The 23,397-nt window shown below is 36.2% G+C and overlaps 1 protein-coding gene across 3 annotated transcripts in view; it reads left to right on the top strand.

The window, feature by feature from the left end:
- The window catches only part of SPATA9 (spermatogenesis associated 9), a 66,233-nt gene that overhangs the window by 20,521 nt on the left and 22,315 nt on the right, over positions 1-23,397 (top strand). Inside the window, exons 2-4 of one of the 3 annotated variants that reach the window (XM_044383997.3) lie at positions 8,593-8,674; positions 11,060-11,156; positions 20,754-20,842. In XM_044383997.3, coding sequence (XP_044239932.1) covers positions 20,777-20,842 — 66 coding nt within the window. In that variant the 5' untranslated portion in view covers positions 8,593-8,674; positions 11,060-11,156; positions 20,754-20,776. Of the gene's footprint in view, positions 1-8,592; positions 11,157-18,972; positions 20,570-20,753; positions 20,843-23,397 lie in introns of those variants that run through there. The other 2 variants (XM_057307231.1, XM_026498599.4) reach the window with 2 other exon arrangements.

Below are 23,397 nucleotides of genomic sequence, written 5' to 3'. Positions count from 1 at the left end.
TAGATATTAGTGCAGAATATGCCAAAGAACAGCAAATTTTTGAGTCAGGAAGATCTGGTTCTTATCCCATTTCTGCCCCTCAGCAGCTGGCGATAAGGGAAAAAATCACTTAGCCTCTAAGGATCTGTAAGCAAACGGTCTCTATGTAGTATTCCATCCCTTAGTAGATACTTCCAAAATGGATACTTATTCTTAAATATGAGAACAAAGTATATCTAGAGCCCTAAATCAGGCTCAGGTTCTCTGCCAAAAGTTTGAAGATAACACGAAAAAATATATATACGTTTTACATGTTTTATTTTTGGTTTTGCCATAATTAATTTTAAACACCTGGATTTAATACATCTTGCAGAGAAGTTATGTTTTTGTTTTGTTTTCTCTAACAACTCTGTTGACTAAAACCAAGTACTTTGTGTTGTTAAATTTTCCCTTGACAGAAGAATCTTGGCATGATGAAAGGAAACTACTAGCACAGTTGTAAATGGAACAAGGTATTGAACAATCCTTTAAGGATTTATATGTGCTCCATTAACTCTAGTTCAGTAAAAGTTACATCATGAAGTATTTTAGTCCACTGTTCTGGGGTATTTTTACTAGACTATTACTGAAGTAGAAATCTAACTTTACTAAAGCTGTGTTGCCGTCAATATGTAAAATTGTCGAGCTTTCTAATATGACTAGTGTACAAAGTGTACATCTCGTGGCCACTTTTACAGGGTGGTATTTACTCAGCCTGCAAATATTTACTTTAACACTGATCTTACTTACGTGGATCTTCTACTAACACTTTTCCCCAAGCATACAAGCTTTAACTATTTCCATAAGATTAATTATAGATCTTTTTTGGGGGGGTGAATTCCGTTTATAAAGATTAATTTTCTTGGCAACTGGCCTAATACTATTTTCTTCCTAAGTAGCAGAAGCTTCCTCCTTGTCTAGTCCAGGTCAGAGTATCACAAATTTTTATTTGATTAAGAATGAAGCTCACTGCTGATATGCTGTTTGTTGTCAGAATAGAAATGGTTCACGATGTTTTAGTTATTAAAAATAATGGGTAACAAATATTTTCACTCACAAAATACAAGTTATTTTTGTTAGAACAATTGTTAGTTTATTCTCCCATTACCTAATATATGCAAGCCCTTTTGAGGAAGCAGCCACTTGTGGAAGGTATGCTAGAATCTTTCCAGGAAACAGGGTATTATTTACTACAATTAGAGAGTTATTAATTGTGCCCCACTGGCCACTGGCCCAGTAAGATAACAGACTGACCCTGACTCAAAAAGAATTGAGGCAGAAATCTATGCTTCAGATCAAGAGACCAAGTGACCTAGGAATTAGAATTCTAAAATTGTAGAATTGCAGGGTTTTAGAAATCATAACTCACATTTTACTGATAAAGAACTTAGCGAACAGTGAATGACTGGCTAAAGTTCTCAGAAGAATCTGGCTCAATATATTCAATAGTATAAAAAATGTATAAATACTTTGTTAATTAGATATTTTAAAAATTGATATGATTTTTGTTGTATTTGCTGTTTGAACATTAGAGAGTATCAAAAAACTACAAAAAATACTTTAACAAAATCCTGTGGTGTAGTTTCTTCATATCAAATAATTAATTGGAGTGAGGAAAAAGAAAAAAAATTTAACAATTAAGTATGAAAGATTCTATGAATCCATTCATGTGATAACATGGCATAAAATTGGGAACACATATATACATAAATGAGTGCGTGTAAAACTGGAGAAATCTGAATAAAGTCAGTGGATTATATCAATGCCAATTTCCTTGTTTTCACGTTGTACTCTAGCTATGTAAAATGCAGTCATTGGGGGACCCTGGGGGAAGGGTAAATGAGACTTCTGTACTATTTTTGCAACTTCCTGTGAATCTATAATTACTCCAAAATAAAAAGTTTTAAAAATATGAACTCCAACTGTACAAATGCTTTTTTATAATTAAATATTTAGAAATGATACATGACTGGCATTTAACATAAAAATAATTATGATCCTGGTTTGGTTCTCACCTGTTTGTCTATTTCTTAACTGATTGAGCCACCCAGGTGCCGCAAGTTTTTCCATTTCTTAACTGGAAATATCGTGTCTCCTTAACTGGGAATATTCCTAGAAATTGTGTCTTCTTGATACTCTCCATTAGAAAACTGATTAATATTCATGATTTCTGGGACCAGCTGTATGTTGGAGGCCCCCAAATCTTTCTACCAGCCCAGATGTCCCATTTAAACTCCAACTCTACTAAACTATTCTCATGTAAGAGCCTTACATGATGTTGTCCAACACCAACTTGGCACTGAATGAATAAATAAATAACTTTCCAACTATCTATAGGATGTTTGCCTTTGGAAGTTCCATCATCGCCTAAATTTGACATGTAGCAAAACAAAACTAGTATTTTCTTCCCACCACTCTTACCAACGCCACCTGCTCATTCTGCTAATGTCTATATCTCTCCCTTTTCTACTATTCTCCCATCCAACCAAGATTTAACAATTTAAATTGGTGTTGACTCTTCCTTTTCCCTTATTTACCTTATTATATCTAAGCAGTTACCTCTTCTGTTCATTTGCTCCTCAAATATTCCTTACATTTGTCCCTTGACCTCTATTTCATCTCTATAGCTACCATTTAGCCTCATTTTATTACTCAACGATTCTAAGTTTTCTGCCTCCTCCTAGTCTTGATTTACCTTCAGTCTATCTTCCATGCTAATGGCTGGTAAATTTTTCTAAACTACTATTTTTGTCAGGTCATTATACCAACTAAGATCATAGTAATCCTAATCATTGCTACTGTTTATTGAATGCTCACTGTTAACTCTTTACAACAATGCTGTGAAGTAGGCATTATGTATCCCCATTTTATAGATGAGGAAACTGAGAGTCCAGGAGATCAACAATGAGTCTGTCACATTTTTTAAGCAGCAGAACTGGGACATGAACAGGTTAGCCTGGCTCCAATCACTCTGAAAACACCATTCTCCTAAATATGTACACATCTTGCCCATTCATCGAAACACGCCCAGCCGAACCTTGGCCTGGCAAAAATAAATGCTCAGTGAATAGCTACTGCAACCACTTTATTAAAGGACTAGAACTCTGTAGGGTGTAAGCTGAAAGGAAGGATCTCTTTTTGTCCCACTGTCCTCCAAACGTGCACTATCACTCTGCTCCAACTCTCAGTGCTCCACCTTCACTACCTTGAAATCTCAGGTCGATTTTGTAGTTTTGTGCTTGCTCTCATGTAGTAAATGAAGTTTTAGTACTTAAAGTCCAGTCCAGTGTCATAATCCAAACTCTAATCTCATTCCATTTAAAACTTTCCTTTCCTGATTGAGTTTTGCTGCAGGGGTGGGGGGGGCAGCTGGGGAGAGCTCTTACTTAACTACGTGGTTGTGACTAGCATTGGTGCCCTCAGGAGCAACAAACAAAGGTGACTGTATCATACAGAACCCTACTGGGAACCTCCTACTGCATTTCTAGCTAGATTACCGTCCTGAGAAACCCCTGGGCAGTCTAGCAGCCTTCCCCCCTCACCCTGCCCCTTCAGGTGGGGTCTATCTTGTGAAGATGTCCATCTAGGTCCCTCCACAGGTGCCCAGATCTAGTCCACAGTTTGCTCCCAAATAACATTCCCTCTCTCTCCTCTTGAATGTCATATGCTCATTTCATTCCAGCCCCACTGGATCTGCGTATTTGCCTCTCCCACCTTTCCTGTTCTCTGCCAGCTGAAAGGTAATTCCCAGCTAATCTCAACACACACCTTTCCCTATGAAGCTTTTCCTTTTTTTTTTTTTTTATTTTAAATATTTTATTTATTTATTTGACAGAGATAGAGACAGCCAGTGAGAGAGGGAACACAAGCAGGGGGAGTGGGAGAGGAAGAAGCAGGCTCATAGCGGAGGAGCCTGATGTGGGGCTCGATCCCAGAACGCTGGGATCACGCCCTGAGCCGAAGGCAGACGCTTAACCGCTGTGCCACCCAGGCGCCCCACCTATGAAGCTTTTCCTGATTTACCTCTTCTTACAATGATTTTCCCAGTCTAAAGTTCTGAGCACTACAGACTGTTCCGCTCCCCCCAAGTCAGTTTTACCTAAGAATATCCTGGATGAAGCAATGAAAATGATTGAACTTATTAAATACTGACTCTTAGGTGTGTATCATTTTAATGCTGTGTGTGAGTTAATAGGAAGTACGCATAAAGCCCTTCTGCTGCATACTGAAATACATGAATGCCTCAAGGAAAAAGCAGTAGTATACTTGTCCTGACCTGTGACCTGAATTAGTGGCTTTTTTCATTGAATATCATTTTCACTTGAAAGAACAACTGACAAAGAAACAATGGTTATACAGAGTTGAGTGTTAGGCAAGATATTTTCTCAAAAATAAAAGAAGTTAGGCTGTCATTTCAGGAAAACAAGTGACAGTGTTTATTGCCAATGATAAATTTAAAACAAAAACTAAAATTTGGGAAAACCTGAATCTGGCACCATGAATTTGACAACTTGTGGTGGCTGGGTAGACATGCCCCACATTCTTTGATCGAGTTCTTCTCAAGAGGTGGGGCTTAGTTTCCCACCCCTTGATTGTGGGCTGGATCATTTCCACTGAACAGAATATGGCTGAAGTGATGAGTTATTATATTGAGATTATAAAATGACTATGCTTCTGTCTTAGGTTAGTATTTTTATATTCATACTCCCTCTCCCTCCCCACTTTCTCTCTCATCACTCATCTGGGACAAGCTGCTAGGATGTGAGGTAGCCCTGGTAGAGGAAAGCCAACTGCTACAGCTTGAGAACACTCAAGCAGCCTATGGAAAGGTCCACTTGGCAAGGAACTGAGGCTTGCAAGCAACCATATGAGTAAACTTGGAAGTGGATCTTCTGAAGCCTGCCAAATGGTACATGAGTGAATTTGGAAGTAGACTGTCTCTCAATTGCGCCTTAAAATGACTGCAGCCCAGCCAACAGCTTGACTACAACCTTTTGAAAAACCCTGACCCAGGGGCGCCTGGGTGGCACAGCGGTTAGGCGTCTGCCTTCGGCTCAGGGCGTGATCCCGGCATTATGGGATCGAGCCCCACATCAGGCTCCTCTGCTATGAGCCTGCTTCTTCCTCTCCCATTCCCCCTGCTTGTGTTCCCTCTCTAGCTGGCTGTCTCTATCTCTGTCAAATAAATAAATAAAATCTTTAAAAAAAAAAGAAAAACCCTGACCCTGAGCCACCCAGCTAAGCCACTCTGGATTCCTGACCCACAGAAACTGTGAGAGAGTAAAAACTTGTTGTTCTAAGTTGCTAAGTTTGGGTAATTTCTATGCAATAATAGGTAATACTATACCTTCCCCAAACTTAAAGACTTTTCTGATAAGAGCAGTAGTAATATTAACAAAGGGTTTTTGGGGGGTGGAGGAGTGGGGGAGGACAGGGAGGCTGTTGTGTGATAAAACATGTCAATGGCAGATCTGCATAAATCAGAGGACCAATATTATCCAAATGATCAATGCACGATGTAACAAAATTATGCATTAGAAGATCCAGTCAAAGTACAAGACAGACAAATAAATTTTAACATAACAGAGTATATGATTTCTATGTTGCAACTAACCTTTGGGAAACTACCACTTATTGAAAGCTGGTATAGGATCAAAGAAGACTATGCACACTTACCAGGAAAGAGGATTACATAGTATATGTGCTGCAAAAGCGAGCACACCAGGAAAAAGTACTAAAATATTCCTTACTTTCACAACTATATTATCTGTCTGAGGCTGGATTTTCTTCACATATTTCAACCAAAACAATGTACTGCAACAGATTAAATTCAGAGGCAGATATGAGAAACCAGATGTTTTCAATGAAACTAAACATTAGAGAGATTTGCAAAAATGAAAACAACATCACTCATCTCACTACATGTTTTATTTTGAAAAACAGTTATTTTTCATAGGAAATATTATTGTCATTTTTAAAATGACTTCTATTAGTTATATATTGTGTCACCATTTATGCCAAAATTTAGCAGCTTAAGAGTATTTCTTTATTATCTCACCATGTCTGTGGGTCAGGAATCCCCATGTAGCTTCTTTGGGTTCCTCTGGCTCAGGGTGTCTCACAAAGCTGTACTCAAGGTATGAGTAGAGCTGCACTGCAGGCATCTTAAGGTTTGCCTGGGGTAAGATCAGCTTCTCAGTTCACTTACATGGTTATCAACAGGACCCAGTTCCACACTGCTGTTGGCCAGAGACATCAGTTCCTTGCCATATGGGTATCTCCACAGGAAAGTTACAACATGGCAGCTGGCTTTCCTCAGAGAGACTGAGAGAGAGAGAGGGCAATAAAGACAGAAGACACAGTCTTTCTGTAACCTAATCTTGAAAGTGGCAACCCATCATTTTGGCTGTGTTCTTTTTTTTTTTTTTTTAAAGTCAATAAATCCAGCCCACACTCAAGGGGAGGGGATTATACAAGGGCATGAATACCACAAGGTAGGAATCATTGGGGGGCATCCTGAAGCCTACCATATGAATTAATAAATATTTTATACATTTCTCAGTATTAATTTCTAATAAGTTATTATCAATAGATACAAATGACATAAACAAAAGCTATTCGGGGTCCTCAGTAATTTGTAAGAGTGCAAACAGATTTTGAGACCAAAAACTTAAAGAACTGCTCTTCTAGTAAGACAAATACTGGCTTTCCACATGGTAGAGATGCAGAGCATTATTCAAGAGTTGATAATTCATGTCTCATTTTTATTATCATTCATAACTATAAACTTTTTTCCCCAAAATGATAGTATTTATAATAGCATTATAAGATGCACAAATGCATAGTGAAATATGGTAGCCTCTGCCACAAGTACATAGACAGTAGGTGTAGTATCAAGACTTATGAGTACTATACGTACTGTATATTTATCATGTATCCGAGAATACTTCATTAAAAATTTTTAATAATACTTATTCACTATATTAAGTGCTTAGACTGTAAGCACTCAATAATTGGTGACTTTATTTTATTATTATTTTGTTCAGCAAGTATTTGGGAAACTCTGGACAAAATAGTGTTAGAGTTGGAGATATATAAAGTTTCTAGCAAGAATTAATAATTTAAGCCAATATTCAGATGTGATTGCCATGACACAGAATTTAATGATAGAACAAATAAAGTACAAGACTTTGGGGTGTGGAGAAAAGACAGAAAGAAGGAAGACAAGACATGGAGAATAGCCAGAAATAAAATAAAAAATTATCTTATGAAAGAAAAAGATGGCTACATTAAGAAATATGGGCTATTAATAGCATCAGATACTACAAGGCTCAAAAAGAATGAAGACTGAAAAAGGCTTAGATTTGGTGAGGAGACTTTAAAGGAAATCCCCCAGACGGCCAGAATGCAAATCTAAGTAGGAAATAAGAAAGCTGAGACAATAAAGGGAAAAGAAAACTTTGGTTGGAAACAAAAGAAGGTTGCAAGATCTAAGGAACAGGAGATCTAAATATGTGTCTCCCTACTGCTTACTACTTTCAGCATTGAAGAATTTTATGGGACAGTCTGTATTTATGCAAACCAAGAAGGGCCAATTTTGAATTATATTTGTTATATTTTTAAAACTGAAGAGCTTAATAAACTAAATTTTAGAGATTTTGCTTTGACTAGGAATTTTTCTTTTTTTTTTTTTTTCTTGCCAATAAGTTATAGGTACATCCTTGATTTTTTCACCCTGTACTAAGTGCCCCTAATATCTGGTTTGATCCTGGAGAAATTACAGTTACAAAAATATACAATGACTATCTGTGATAATGTCGGACAGCTGCTAAGGTCAAACAAAATTTTGGAGATCTCTGTTGCAACTTCTTTACTGTACTGATTAATAAATTTGAGCGAAGGGATTGTAGTTCCTACAGGCAGCCAGATCAAGCCTGGCACTAATATCCCAGGATCTCTAGACTTGTAACCCTGGGGTACCTTTTGACATCATATTATGCTACATTACTTTTGATGATTTTTTCCAAAATTATTACTGGTGGGCTTTTTAAAAAAGTACTTTATTTATTTATTTGAAAGAGAGAGAATGCATGCTCATGAGTGGGGCTGGAGGGTAGAAGAAGAGGGAGAAGCAGACTCCCCGCTGAGCAGGGAGACCCACGCGAGGCTCGATCCCAAGACCCCGAGATCATGACCTGAGCAGGAGGCAGAGGCTTCACCAACTGAGCCACCCAGGCGCCCCTACCTACCTGTGTGATTTTAACAGAAACTTCGTATTTTGGAAGAGAGCGTTTCAGGGTGAAGAAACCTCTGAACAACAACAAGGGATAGTGGTTTGACAAAAATTAAAAGGTGTTACCGTTTAGAATTAAATTAAAAGGTGTTACCGTTTAGGATTAAATTAAAAGGTGTTACCGTTTAGGATTAAATTTTTCTGCTCCCTGGTAGTATTCTTGGGCTTCCTAAAGCCATCATCCCCTTTCTTCAAAATGATGTATGGCAGTACCTTCTCTCTTGGGCCTTCGTTTTCATCACAAATCAACCACACTTTGCACCATTTGCTCTTCTCCACAGCCAAAACTCCAAACCGCGAGGACAAGAGGATCTCCAGTTTGAGGCTGGAGTGCAGTTCTCTGGAGCGGCATTTGGGTCTCAGGTACCAGGGCCCTAAGCATGTCCAAAGTTGGGGAGTGGGTTGGAGGAGACGCCAAGACTCCCCCACTGGGCCTGCGCCGCATCCGGGAGCTCTGAGAGGTTCTGAGTACCACAATACCACCCACGCAATTCAGGCGCCTCCCTGTGCCTGGAGCCCTGCGTCTGTCCCAGGCTCCATCTGGCGACGCTCAGCCTCACGCATGACGTGTTGACGTCACACATTATGGCAAGTGCGGCCGGGTCCGCCAGGACTAGCGCAGAGGCTCATGGTTACATGTATTTGGAAGTGGGAGTTGTTGGACCTTGGGCTCCTGGGTGTTTTATTTCCGTGTGGGAGGCGGCTGGTGGAGGCGAAGGCTGCAGCCCGGAATGCCGGAAGGGCCTTCGGGGAGCTGCACTGGTAGTGGCCCAGTGCGGAGGGCAAGGAGGCAGCCTGCACCTGGCATCTGCACCTGCACCTGCATGAAATGCACGGCAGCCTCCTCCAGACAGGACGCTTCCATGAGAGCCGGTGGAGGTGAGGACAGCCCTCAGGGCCATCAGCCTCTTGTGGCCGCTGCCCCAGGCTAGCCTCTGCTGAGAGCATCTCTGTTTACTGAAAGGAAAAGGGATCTTTCATCTTTATTTTTTAAACTGGGTAAGGATGAAACTTGAATCAAGAGATTTTGAGTTTTGGCGGAATTACACTATTTCCTTGAAAGTAAATTTTATGTAGAATATAAAGGTACTGAGTTTTTAAAAACATACTGATTTTGCCCCCAAACACTAAGCAATAGCTATTCGAAGTGTTATACACCCCTGATGTCTCAGGTCCTTCTCATTTTCTCATGGGAGTTCTTCCTTGACATTTATAGTAACCCAGTTTTCTCTGTATATTGATATATTTCATTTCCAGTATAGCACTTATTAGTACATGGGATGACCTCATTTATTTGCTTGGTTAGTTATAGTATCTTCTTAATGCAAGGTCAGGGAGAACTGTGATCTGGTCTGTTTTATTTATCATCTCCAGCTTTTAACACAGTGCCTGATGTTTGTTAATTAGAGGAAATCTTTTATGACTCTTTGGCCACCCAGAGTTGGTGCCCTGCCTCTTGCTTGCAAGGAACAACATCCTATGTATATCCGTTTTATTGCATTTATATTTTATTGTAATTGTCCCTGAATATGTCTGTGTTGTACTGTGTGCTCCTTTATTTAGAACAAGGACTTTTATTATTCGTTTTTGTATCCTATGTGCCTGGCATGCAGTGGGCACTCAGATTTTGATTGAAAGGGTGAAAGCTATCCATAATAGAATTTCTGATAATCTGTATATTTTCTAAACTTCTTAGGCTATCTTAGAATATTTCTCCTCTTGATGGTATTTTTGCCCTGATATTGAAAGCCACTCACTCTAACTAAAAAAGGTAATAGATGTGGTGAAAAGAATTCAAATTTTGGAAAAGAATCTAGATAAGAGTGCTTGTTCTGCCATTTGCTGGTTTGGAGATACTTTCTAAATTTTTCAGAGCCTGGCTTATCATTTGTAGATAGAGATAGTAATATTTATATATGGTCTATATAACCATTCTGTTTCTTTGTATAGAATTTAAAAAATCTGACTTTAATACAGCTCCTTAAGAGAAAAAAATGAAGAGTTCTCCACTTTTCCATCCTTTGCCTACATAACACATATTAGACATATTTAGTTTTGAGTTTTATTGAAAATTATTCATGTAAAAAATGAGTAAAAACCACAAATTAGGCAGGTACGATTTCAATCCTTGGTCATAAAGACTTTATTTTAAATAAAGGGTGTTATTATTTATATAAATGTTATATATCATCTTTATAATTTAGGACTGTAGGCAATTAATTAGTCTTTTAACATGTAAGAATTATTTGTGTATAAGATAGCTTAGGAATACCTAAGAGGATTGGTTGGTACTGGCTGAAAATAAATGTAGTCTCATGGCAAGTTTAGATAAATTCACACTTAGTGAATTAAGTCTTGTCTGGGCTCCACTTCAAAGAGGTGTCATCAACTTGCTGTTAAAGTGTTGGGTCAAAATAAAGAGTGGGTTGCATCATTTACTGTATTCATTTTTGGCACTGTTGAATGAATATTATTTTTTATAATTATGTAAAATTCCATGGAATAACTAATTATCTTTTTCATTATGCTTGAACATTATTGATTTGACCAGAGAGATCTTACATAAGTATCTGTACACTATGACTCTAAGTGAAGCGACCAAAATACACAATCTATATTGGTTCCTGCAAAGGTTACTGCAGAAGTAGATAAATCTAAGACTTCTAACCAAAGGCTGTTAAAAGTAGGGATTGTGAATACTTAAATGTATTTAATATGTGTTTCTTTTCTTGACATGCTTCAATCAAGATTGCCTGTTTCCAAGGTGGAAGGATCTATCAGAAGATATGCAGCTGCTCAGAAGCCCTTACTGGACAGTGATGACTACCAATTTGATGAGTGATATGTAAGAAAAGAATGATTTAAGTTTAAAACATAGATTTATAACAAAATTTCCAAAGGCTAAAATAAGATCTACTTTTCAATCAGGGGAATATGTTATATATAATTCTTTCAATTGTTATAGAGAATGTAGTTGTGAAACATTCATCTTAAATCTGAGCAAATTACTAGTGAAAGAGATGGCTTTTCTTAGTTCATAGAGAACAGCAATAAGTAGTTTGATTCTGTACCACTGTATGCAAGCTCCAACAGAGTCAGGCTTTTTGTCTGTTTTGTTCATGCAATGGTGAACAGTGGTAGCACGTAGTATATGCTCAGTAAATAGTGAATGAGTGAAAAAACTACGCTTACTGTTATTACTGGAATAGCTATTGATGATAATTTTTCACAAAAGTTCTTACAGCAATTTGCTCTTCAGGTTATTTCATTGTATTGTGTTTATGAAATATTGAAGAATCACATATATTTATAAATTGTGAGATATAAATAATTATAGTACATTGATATTTGTACACATCATTAAGTTTTAGAAAAAGTACGTTACCGTTACCCTTGAAATGGCCATGTGTTCTTGGTCCAATCCTGTCTTCGTCCCACCCTACTCTGAATTTTATGCTGTTCCCTTTCTTTTTCTTTGTAGTTTTACCACACATATGTGTACTCCTAATATATTGCTGAGTTTTGACTATTTTTGAACTTTATGTAAATGAAATCTTGCTGTGTTTTTTCCTGTATCTTTTCCTCATTCAAAATTATTACATTCCTAAGATTTATTCATGATGTTGCATGTAGCTATAATTTATTCATTTCTACTACTGTACAGTAACTACTAAATTATATAATTTATTTATTAATTCCGTAGTTAATAGATGCTGGAGTTGTGTCCATTTTCTTCGTTCTACAATTAGTGTAGTGAACATTCTAGTGCCTGTTTCCTAGTGCTAGTGGGGATATTGCCAGAATTGGAAGCGGTGGTCACAGCTATGCAGCTGTGCAGGTCTTCAGTTGTACTTAATAATACTGTTTTTCAAAGTAGGCATGCCAATTCACGTTCTTGTTACCACTATATGAGAATTTCTGAGCTCCACATCCTTGCCAGCACTTGATAAAATAAGAAAGAAATAAGAAATGCAAGGAAAACTTGACAAGAATACAATTTATGGAAGATTTTAACATTTGTTTTTTAGTAACACAGCTAACAGGCAAAAATTAATAGGCTGTATAAGAACTGAATAATATAATCAGTAAACTCAGTTTTTTGTAATGTAAATGTATTTTTACATTTTTTGATTAAAGAATATATGTTTCCTTTGTATGATTTAGGACATTTATAAAAAATTGTTCATGTAGTTCGTCCCAAAAGAAACCTTAAAATCAGGAAAGTAGAGATTTTATAGACCATATTCTTTGATCTAAAAGCCAATCGGGTAGAATCAAATAATAATAGAATATCAAATCTTAATTACTGGGGGGTGCCTGAGTGGTTCAGTTGGTTAAGCGTCCGATTCTTGATCTCAGCTTGGACCTTGATCTCAGGGTCATGAGTTCAAGCTCTGCTTTGGGCTCCACGCTCGGCATGGAGCCTACTTAAAAAAGAAAAAAAAAACACTTAATTACTTGGAAATTATAAAACATAATTAAAATTGTTCTTGGAGCAAGGAGGAAATCAAAGGAAGCGTTGAAATCTCTTCTTTCAAAAATGTATGGGTTAAAGTAAAAGATCTATTCAGAGTACTTTCATTATTGAAGAAGAAAGACTAAAAATACAGAAATTTTGTACTTATCTTAAATTCTTTCAGTGTGTGAATCAAAGAAAAAAGAGAAAGAAAAATATGTAAGATTAGAAATACTACAGATACAGAAGATTAAAGTAATTACACACAGCTCTGTGACAACATACTTGAAAATCTTGTATAATAGGATTTCTTAATGAAACAAATTATTTAAACTTCCCAAGAAAAAGACAAGTTTAATATACAAATGAACGTATATGAAATTTAACAGTTGGTAAACCAAATTTTTAAAAAACAATCAAGACCAAATAGTTTCACAACTGAGTTCTAGCTAGCATTTAAAAAAAAGGGGGTGGTGGAATTTTACTGTATGTAAATTATACCTCTGTTTTAAAAAAGGAAAAAGAAAGAAAGAAGAATACCAAATACTGTTAATGTTATTGTTCCAGATACCTCTGAAAGATGCAAGCCTTCTCAATTCATAGTCACATAATTTTATATTTCATATATTCCATAGTCACAGATTTTGGTACTAACCTGTTAAGTACACAAAAGAAAGCCATGGACAAATCTCACTTAGGAATATAGTTGCAAAAATCGTAAATGAAATATTAGCAAATGACTCTAGCAAGATATCAGAGAAATAATATGCTATGAACGAGTACACATTCTATGCCAGGAATACAAAGATGATTCCAATAACAGGAAAGCTAATACAGAATTTCTTATATCAACACACTGAGGGAGGAAAAAAAGTGATCATATCTATAGATTATGAAGTGGAAGTTGATAAAATTCAATAACCATTCCCAATAAGAAAGAACAAAACCAGGGGTGCCTGGGTGGCACAGCGGTTAAGCATCTGCCTTCGGCTCAGGGCGTGATCCCAGCGTTCTGGGATCAAGCCCCACGTCAGGCTCTTCCGCTGAGCCTGCTTCTTCCTCTCCCACTCCCCCTGCTTGTGTTCCCTCTCTCGCTGGCTGTCTCTATCTCTGTCGAATAAATAAATAAAATCTTTTTAAAAAAAAAAAGAACAAAACCAGAATGGGCATAGAAATACGAAAAAGATTGCTTAGAATAACACTTGCTGTTGGTCTTTTGGTGAGCAGTAAAATATTGAAGATATTTTAATTGATAACAGGAACAAGATAGGTGTCCCTTCCATAATTGTTGTTATTCAACATTATTTTTGGAAGTCCTAGTGAATGCAGTTAAACAAGATAATAAAATAATTGGTATGGACATGGAAAAAGAAAGATGACATTATTTTTTTCCCCCTTGATGACAGTGAACACATGGAAAATCTAAGAGATTAGTGGAAAAACCAAGCTGGGGGGTGGGGTCGAGGAACTCCACTGGAAATAATAGAAGGAAAAAGAAGAGTAGCAGAGACTTTCCTTAACAGAAAATGAAACATAGTATAAAGTCACTGTGGTCAAATTAGTATCATAATGACGTAGAAATAGACAGATCAGTGAATCAGAATAGAAAGTCCAGAAATAGTTCCCAATATATGTGTGTGTGGTAGTAGCAGTATTTCATATTGATGAGAACAATAGTTTATTTAATCAGTAGAACTAAAACAGTTGGATATTCAGATGGAAGGAAACAACAACCTATTAAAATTGAAGTATAGATGGATTAAAAAAATTTTAATTAATTTTTAAAGAAAGAAAACTGAAGAAAATTTGGGAGACTTTATGTCTAACTTAGGGCCTGGAATAACTTCATTAACAGGAAAACCATAAGTTTTATAAAGAAAGATAGTTTTATTTGACTATATGAATATTTAAAAACAAAAAAAATCCTTTTTGAATATAAATTTTATTTTTTAAGATAATTTACTTTTAATTTATGAAGGTATTGGATTTTCACTGCAGTTCAAGAAGCACTGATATAGGTTGTGGGTTGCCTATATTTTTGAGAAACTAGAAGATAGATTTAAAGTTAGATTAAGTTGGAACATTTTTGGCTACAGTATGTCATAGATGATATATACTTAAATTTTCATGATTTTAAGAGACACATAATATCTGTTCATGCCATAAATAATAATGCTGTATTGACGACTGGATTCGTATGATAATGGCTGATCATCCCATGAGACCAATAGGAGTCCCCTTAAGCTGACTTCTGGGTTCTCTTAATAGGATCCTATTAATCTTCAAAAACTTCCTTCCTTTCTGGATGAGATCTCCCTGGTTTACCTTGTACTTCTCCTGTCCCAGACCTGATATCAGCTGTTTCTTCAAGGAGTCCTAGTTCATTGTAGTGAGGAATGATATTAAAGCCCAGATTCTAGGTACTAGGAGTGTTCTTTTCTACTGGGCTGGCAATGTTTCTAGCCATTCCAGTCTGTACTCCTAGAAAAAAATGCATTTTTAAAAATCATTTTTGATTCTGTTTACTATTACAGTGTTTTACTTTGTTCTTTGGTTTTCTGATTAGGCCTTTTTCTTTTTCTCTTATACTGAAATTCTTGATTCTTAATGTTATTAACTCAAAACTGTGTTTATCCTGTACTATAAGCAAAGTAATTTCAAATAACAAAACCAGTAATAATACTACCAAGAAAATGACTGAATGAAATTTAAAATGTCTTTTTAGTTCTTTTTGTCCTTGCAGTGTTCTGAACTGTATTCTAAAGTTCCTGGAAAGAAATCGTCTCTATGTGTTATACAAAAATTTGATACACAGCTATTTTTTTAATTTTGTCCAGTTTTAGGGACTAGTTTTTAAAAATAAAAATTTTGAAAGTTTTTACATGTATATTCTTTTGATCTCTACTGCATTAGATATTTTCATTTACTTTACTCACATATTTATCAGTACTATACCTATTAATGTGCTACACTTTTATTTTCTATTCTCAGATATACAGTATAATAGACAGTCTGCAGTTAATATACCCAGCATTATTTACCCAAAAAAAAGCAGAAAGGGAAATCAAAGACAAATGTTCTCATCATGTCTGTTTTCTAGTCCTTAATGATTGAGCTTATGTTGAATTATTTCAGTTAATTAGGATATGTCACATGACCTAATATTCACTATGATGGGTAAAATAAATAAAAATGTAGTTGTATGTGGGAAAGAGTGTTCTTCCCATAATGTGTGATAAACATTCTGTGTGTGTGTTTGTGTGTGTGTGTGTGTATGTATGTGTGATGTGTCTTATGTGTACTATATTTACAGCTCAGTTGGTTGACTCCATGATGAATTTGTTAATGATAAAATTTTTCATCCTACCTGAGACATGAATATTAGGTTTGATTATATTCATTCAGGAAATATTCATTGTAATATTGTAAAATTATAAAAGTACATAAAAGCACCATCCTGGTTTTGGGAATATAGCCTTGAGCTAACTAAAGACCCTGAACTCATGGAGCTTATATTGTGATGAGGGAAACAGACAACAAATAAGTCTGACCTTCTCAGCTTCCTGCCATCTAACCAACCTCAGCAATTCCCACAATTGTGTAGCAATGCTTACGTTGCAAATTTTGTCTCCTATATGGCCTGCCACTTTATTATAACTATTTGAAGACTTCCATTGGGCTTTCCAAGGCTACTCAGTATTAATGGTACACAACTAGAATTTTAGAATATAATTATTAAAGAATTTTTAAGAAACAAAGTGCTTCTGTTTTGAAACATTTTTGAAAAATCTATCTGTTTGAAAAATCTACCTATTTGAAAAATACCTGTTTTCAAACATTTTTGAAAAATCTGTATAAGCAAGATATATAGCAGGTATTTATTTTTGGTATTAAAAAGATGATAATTTACCCTACAGAAGAATTTTATCTAGGGTTACTTTTAAAGAGTAAGTTCTCCTAGTGCATTTCAAATGATTGAAGTTACAAACATCCTGTTTGCACGCAAGCTGCCTCAAATTTTTATTACAATGAGAAGGTCTATACATTTTCTCTTGTGACCCAGGATTTCCCAAGTTTGATCAACTTATGATTACAAGTTGGGATCACAAGAATAATAGTAACCTATACTTCACTGGCTTTGCCCCACCTGCAGAACTTCACATCTGAATCTGCTCCCTTCCCTCCAAGTATTTTTGGGAATTCCCACAGAGCGTCTAATTATTAAGAACAAATCTGGTCAGCTGCCTTGCAGGTAGCATCTGCTTGGCACTTGTGAGTACTTCTATGGATATCATTATGTCTCCCTCGGGCACTGCTTCAGTTGGCTCTGTTCTGGACACTGCATCCTCACAATGAGTACCACTGCTAATGCATTGATACTTACAAAGAGCCAAAGATCTTTGGCAAAGTCCTGAAAACGCCTCCTTTCCCTTTTTTCTTTCTGGGGGGGGGGGAGGGGCACCCTAACTGTATAGCTAATTTGTGCGCACTGCCTTAAGAAAGCTGAGTAAGACTGTTTAAGGTCTCTCTTTTCATTCTATCTGAATCCCTATTGGATGTGAGATCAAGGATAGATCTGAGGGATATACAGCAGCCTATGCTCAGAATCACTCCTCTCTCAAGAAAATTAAGGCATCGTTACTTGATTGGCTTTGTCAGAGCTGGCTAATGTAATTAAATCTGGGTTCTCTCCCAGAAGGATCCCGCAGTCTCGTGTATGTATATAGGCTTTGATCAGTCTGCCGCATCTGTTGTCCAACATCAGGACCTGTCTGAGCCTATAACAGTAGATGCGGAGACCTCTCCTACACACTAAGCTGATTTATATAAAACTTTTCACTAGTCTCTGAGCAAAGTGATATACTATTGTATTTTCAATCACACTTCAAGACGTAAACTTGGCATTTAATCAATTAGACATAAGTGAATAGTTATATGGAAGCAGTTTTTCTATAGTATTTTTAAAAATTTGTGTGCCTTGTTTGCCATGACACGCAACTTTTTAGGAATAAAGAACCCAATTAACATTGATTTTTATTAGTATTTTCCTTTCTAAGCTTTGTGTACATGGAAACTTTGGGTTGTTATGAACTATATTGTTTTCCACACATTTTGTTTAGTTTATGTGCATAGATTTTTAAAGAGTCCACATTTTACAGATATAATGAGCAGAAGCTTTTCCATAGTCTTGGGGTAACAATCATTTGATGAATGTTATGTACAGGTATCCCCTACTTTTCAAAAGTTTGCGTTCTACCACTGTGCTTTTGTGAAAGACCTAGTGGTGGTACCTGATTTCACTATCCAAAAGAAATCCAAAGAAATTTTCACTTTTATGAAAAAAAAAAGAAAGAAAAATGAAAATAGTATTGGATGTGTGTGTGTGTGTGTGTGTGTGTGTGTGTGTGTGTTGCAGCAAGCTATGATAGAGGGTGTGGGCACCCGAGCAGCAAGAGTGGCCCTGCCAAGCTCCTTCCTCGGAACTACACTCAGTATCAAGCTGTGATAGCTTTGAACCGTGTCTGTAAGCATCTGTGCTTTACCTCAATTTATTTTGTGTATCCCTTTGCAAGATGTGTCCTAGGGTATCAGAAAAGCCTAAGAGAGGTTACTTTTTGGTCTGGAAACAGTCAAAATAAATTAATAATGTATAAATTAATAATGATCATTGCTTCTTCGCTTTACTCCGTTTTGGCTTACAAAACGTTTCCTAGGAATAGAAAAGCTCTTTCTGATAGCAAGTGAAACCTGTATTTGAATTATTTCTAATTTATGCCATCCTGAATAGCCTTGCATTAACTGTCTTTATACAAAGTATTATTGAGGATTTTTAAAATTGGGATATATTCCCAGAATGATGGTTGGTTTTAGTAATATTAATGTATTGGTATTATTTGATATTTTCAGATTGCTTTCAAAACATTCTTACCTCTGAGAGTGATTATCTTTTTTCCATATTAAAGCCTTTTAAATACAAATAAATTTTCAGGGTTGTTATAAAATTTGGAGGTATTTGTAACTGTTGCCTAATTAATTTTTTTTAAGTATGGAGCACTGTATTATGAGCTATAAAGAATAACATTATAGCTAAAGAAGATAACCATTAACATTATTTATTTTGTCTAACTTTATTACCTGAAATAACATAAGATACATAAGGATATAGGTATAATTAAAATTAAGTAAAACCCATAATATGATCGGATATGGTCACAAATATAAAGTAAGTATGGCAGGGTGGGATTTTTAAAAATCTTATCACCCCCTGTCTTTTTTTTCATCAGTCCTCTCCCAAGGAGAGTCATTAAGAAAGCAAAGACAAAAAGAACTTTGTTAGAATGACACAGAGTCTGGTTATGCTCTAAGTGTGGGCAATATTAGCATGAGAACTTGTTTTTTCTTGTAGATTTGTTAATTTCATAAGATGCTTAGGAGGGTGAGAACTAATAAAAAGAAAAAAAACTGGATGAAATCAGTTGGGAGCTAGGACAGACATCAGGAGTTGGCAGATGGATAAAAAGAACTTAGGGGGTCAATGAGAATGAACAGGGAAGAAGATCAGAGACAAAAGGGACAGCCAACTGTTCCTCTGGGGTAAATACTGATAGGCACATATCATAATAGGACAAATAAAGGGTTACATTTCTAACAGACTTTCAGTTTATGTGTTCATCATTGTCTAATAAGATTTTCTTTCTGGCAATGGATTGCAGTTTCCACCTATTAAGGGTGTAATTATCTTAAGTACTAGGGCCATGATGGAGGGAAACATGTTCTTCTAAGGTTAAGAGAAGTGTTTGTGGTGTGGTGAAGAGTGTTCTCAGACAGATCAAGACTAAAGACAAATTGAAGGTGGGGATCTGGCAAGCTTCACATGATAGAGGAATTCTATGATGAACATTTTTCTCTTTCCTAGACAACTCCAATGAACAAACCTTTAACACCCACAGCTTAGGCCTGCTAAAGACAATGGTCTAGCTACAATTAAATGTAAAGGCTTCAAATTAAAATGGGATTTGTGTTAATCAACTCTGAATTCATCCACACTAAAATATTAACTAGGTAATCAATCAAATCCACATGATATGAAGTTCTTCCTAGATTTGATAAATGGAAAATAATGAAGTGGGGTAGTACTAGAAGGGAAAAAGATGAGGAAGAAGTAGAAGAGGAAGAAGGAGGAGAAGGAGGAGGAGGAATTTTAAAGAAGAGAAACCATAGATTTTATAATTTTGCCTGTGTTTGACCTAGTGATCTTTATTTGAGTGAAGGACAAACTATCTGTTCAAAAGTCTTTCTGAACTAACTGCTGGTGTTTCTATTCTTCTTCGCATCATATGCGAAGCATTTCTTTTAAAGCATGTGCCAACTTTTTTCAAAGGGAGCTTTGTTCTCAGATGATCCATTAATTGAGGTATCACTGTAGAAGTTGGGTCAAAATTCCACATAATGCAGAACTTCTTAGTATGGTTTATTTTTCATTCTCCTTTCTCCTCCCTTTATGCCTTCAAACACATTCTTCCTCTTCTCACTGCCAGAGTGATTTCAGAAGATTCTGTAACAAGCTCTCAGAGGCCCATTGTGCAGTAACAAAGAATTCTGGCAATGAGCTGAAGGTTCTGTCCTTGCCTGCTTTCCTGAGTGGAAGGGTGCCCTCATCCCTCACTAATGGCAGAGTAGGACAAGCGTTGCCCTGGCCTGCAAACCTGCCAAGTACTAGGAACCCAAGCAAGAATTTGTCATGCCAATCAAACCTGTTGGGTGGATATGTGGGCAGGTGTTGAAGAACTTTTCTGGAAGAAGTATATGCAATCTTGTTGTAAAGGGGATATGGGTGTGGGAAACAACGGGGAATAAAATCCCCTAGGGTTTACTTATTTTCCCAGGCACTTACAAAGTGGACCCAGTGTCCCATGTTCTTTTGAATTATGGTTAGGTGATAATTTTCCTTAAGCTTTTTTTCTTCCTAACTTCTTTTTGTCTTAGTCGAGGGGATCCAGAAAGTCATCATGGACCTTATAGATGAGTTTAAAGATGAATTCCCTACCATCCTAAGATTATCACAGTCTAATCAGGTAATGTGATTTCATAATTTTGAAAAGGATTACAAAAAGTATATTGTATTTTTAATATCATATCCATTATTTAATGCTTGACTTTAAGATCAGTGCTTGAAGCTTAGGAAGAAATTAATCTTGCCTCAGAAGAATGAATTTCAAATCTTACTCACTGGGTAGGTCTATGAAAAGCAGAAAGATGGTGGACAAAGAAATGAGATGGATAAATTAAGTTTAAAGAAAATCACCGTGCTATTAGGTCGGAAATGTGGAGCTCTCTCATAGCCACAATTGCAATGTATGTAGTTTGCTACATTTTCTTAAGATTTGCTTTATATAAAAATCAGGAAAACACCTAGATATATTTTAACTAAAATCTATGGCAATTAAATCAGTGAAAAAAAAATAACCAACATAAATTATAATAATGGAAAGATAAATATGGTATGAGTGTATGTTTTAACATGGAAAGAAAATAGTGATATCAGATAAACAAAACATATGTGCATATGTTTTGTATAACCTCTGTTCCCAAAAGGATTTGAGACAGATAAAATATTGGGAGTGAAAGGGGGAATAGGTAGAGATTTCTGAAAAGACATCTGATCAGTAAAAAGTAATATCTTGTCATCTAATTTACTTAAAAGTACACAGCTCTTAATGGACAAGTGTATTTTAGTCATCCAGACCACAGTTAGAATAGAATATATTGTAAAGTTACATGGTACAGTAATAATTTCCTCATCCAGATACCAGAGTTTTGGCAATGTCAAACATGAGGAACATAGCCCAAACCTGGAAGTAAACAAAAAAGCTCTCTGAGTAACATAGTAATCACAAAGTCTTTATATTTCATTCCAAAGGAGAGACATTAGAGCTACTTTTACCCATTCATCCAGACAACCAGGCATCAGACATTTACTAAATACTTTCCTATTGGCTGGGACTGGGAGAGGGAATACAGGGATAAGACAGGATGCTTTCAGTCAGTTAGCTTAATCTAATGGAGATGGAATTGTAAACAAGTAATTGTTTTAAAATATGGTAAGAGGTAAATCCGACTTAGTGGAATGAGTGGCTCTGCCTAGGATGGTCAGAGAAGGCTTTATGGAAGAAGGATGCTTAAATTGGGTTTCAGAGGATGAATATGAATTTTCAGTAAAAAAGGGATAGGGTAAGTAGATAGGAGCAGAGGAAGCAGTGTCAGCTAGGACAAAAAGTATGAAACAGCACAGCATATTCCCAGAATATCAAGTAAATATGAACCAATGGCGTGAGTCTTGGGTCTAGACTTTGGGGAGGGCTGATACTGAAGTGTAGATATCTGGATACCTAATGGTAAGATGGCATCCCAATGGTGGTCCACGAAGTAGGATAGAATGAGGCCTAAAAGCCCCAGACTGCAAACCAGATTTTATTAATCTGTATCTTAGACTCGGTGTCTAGTTGCTTCCCCCTGTAGCATTCCCCTAGTTTTAGTATAAAATCTTTTTAGATGTTGGAAATTTTTCTTGAGTATGCTCTGGAGTATTAAAGAAGGAATGGGCAGGTGACCATGCTTGGTCTAGGATGTAAAATGGATAAGACTGGCACAATCTGGAAAGCCCTGTTTCCCCTTCCAAGTTGTGATTCATTCACCACAGGCAACATTAAAGAAACTGGGTTTAATAATCTGAGAAGTTACAACTTTTTTTACAACTCCCTTCATCTCTTCCTACTCCCTGAACAGCCTCATTATCACTAGAGGCATAAATTTGGTTTAATAGTAAAATAGATTGATATTCTGATCCCAAAGAAAGAACTCTGAGTTCTCATTTCCAACTCACTGAAGTTATTTACTTATAAGAACCTTACCTCATTCAGAGAAGAATATAAACATAGTTACTTTATTTCTCATTTTCAAAACACTTACGTTGTTCTTTTTCCACCATTTACTTTGCTGAGATTGCCAAGAAACCCAAGTTCTTGGGGGATATTACAACAGATTGAAGTTACTTGTACTTCAAAAGTAAATTATTCAGAAAACAATGCTAATACTTGGATAACTAAATTATTTTTAAAAGGTCAGATTGTAAATGCTACAAATTTTATTATTTTGGGGATGATCCATAGTTCCCAAACATACTGAAAAGATTGGTTTTAAGAATACTTAGAGGGTTTTAATTCATTAGGTTGGATTTTAAATCTCTACATTTCATGATTAGTATTTAAAACTTTTTAAAAAAGTTTTAGGCATTTATTTATTTAGGAAAAGGCCATCTTGTTGGCCTGAAACAAACAAAAGATTTGGTAGGAGTGATGGTGGGATTTTTATAGAGAGATATATCCAGAATAGTGGTTATTAAATAGTTCTTCATGACTAATGATTTTGAAGGAAATTTTCTTCCTAGGGCTGCGGGAAGTTAATTTTAGAATCTTGGCTTGAGGTCATGGCTTCTGATGTCATGTATGCTCCAGTCCAACGCAGACCCCAGTACCTTCAGTATCCACTTCCTTTAGCAAAAAAGTGATTTAAAGGTTTGCATTTGTAAATTGCATATGATTTTCATAAGAGGATTTAAAAATATTAAAAT

Source organism: Ursus arctos, unplaced genomic scaffold (genome assembly GCF_023065955.2).
Source record: "Ursus arctos isolate Adak ecotype North America unplaced genomic scaffold, UrsArc2.0 scaffold_5, whole genome shotgun sequence".
In the NCBI taxonomy this organism is placed as follows: domain Eukaryota; kingdom Metazoa; phylum Chordata; class Mammalia; order Carnivora; family Ursidae; genus Ursus; species Ursus arctos.
Note: the sequence above shows the minus strand (reverse complement) of the source record. Positions and strands in the feature narration are given on the sequence as shown.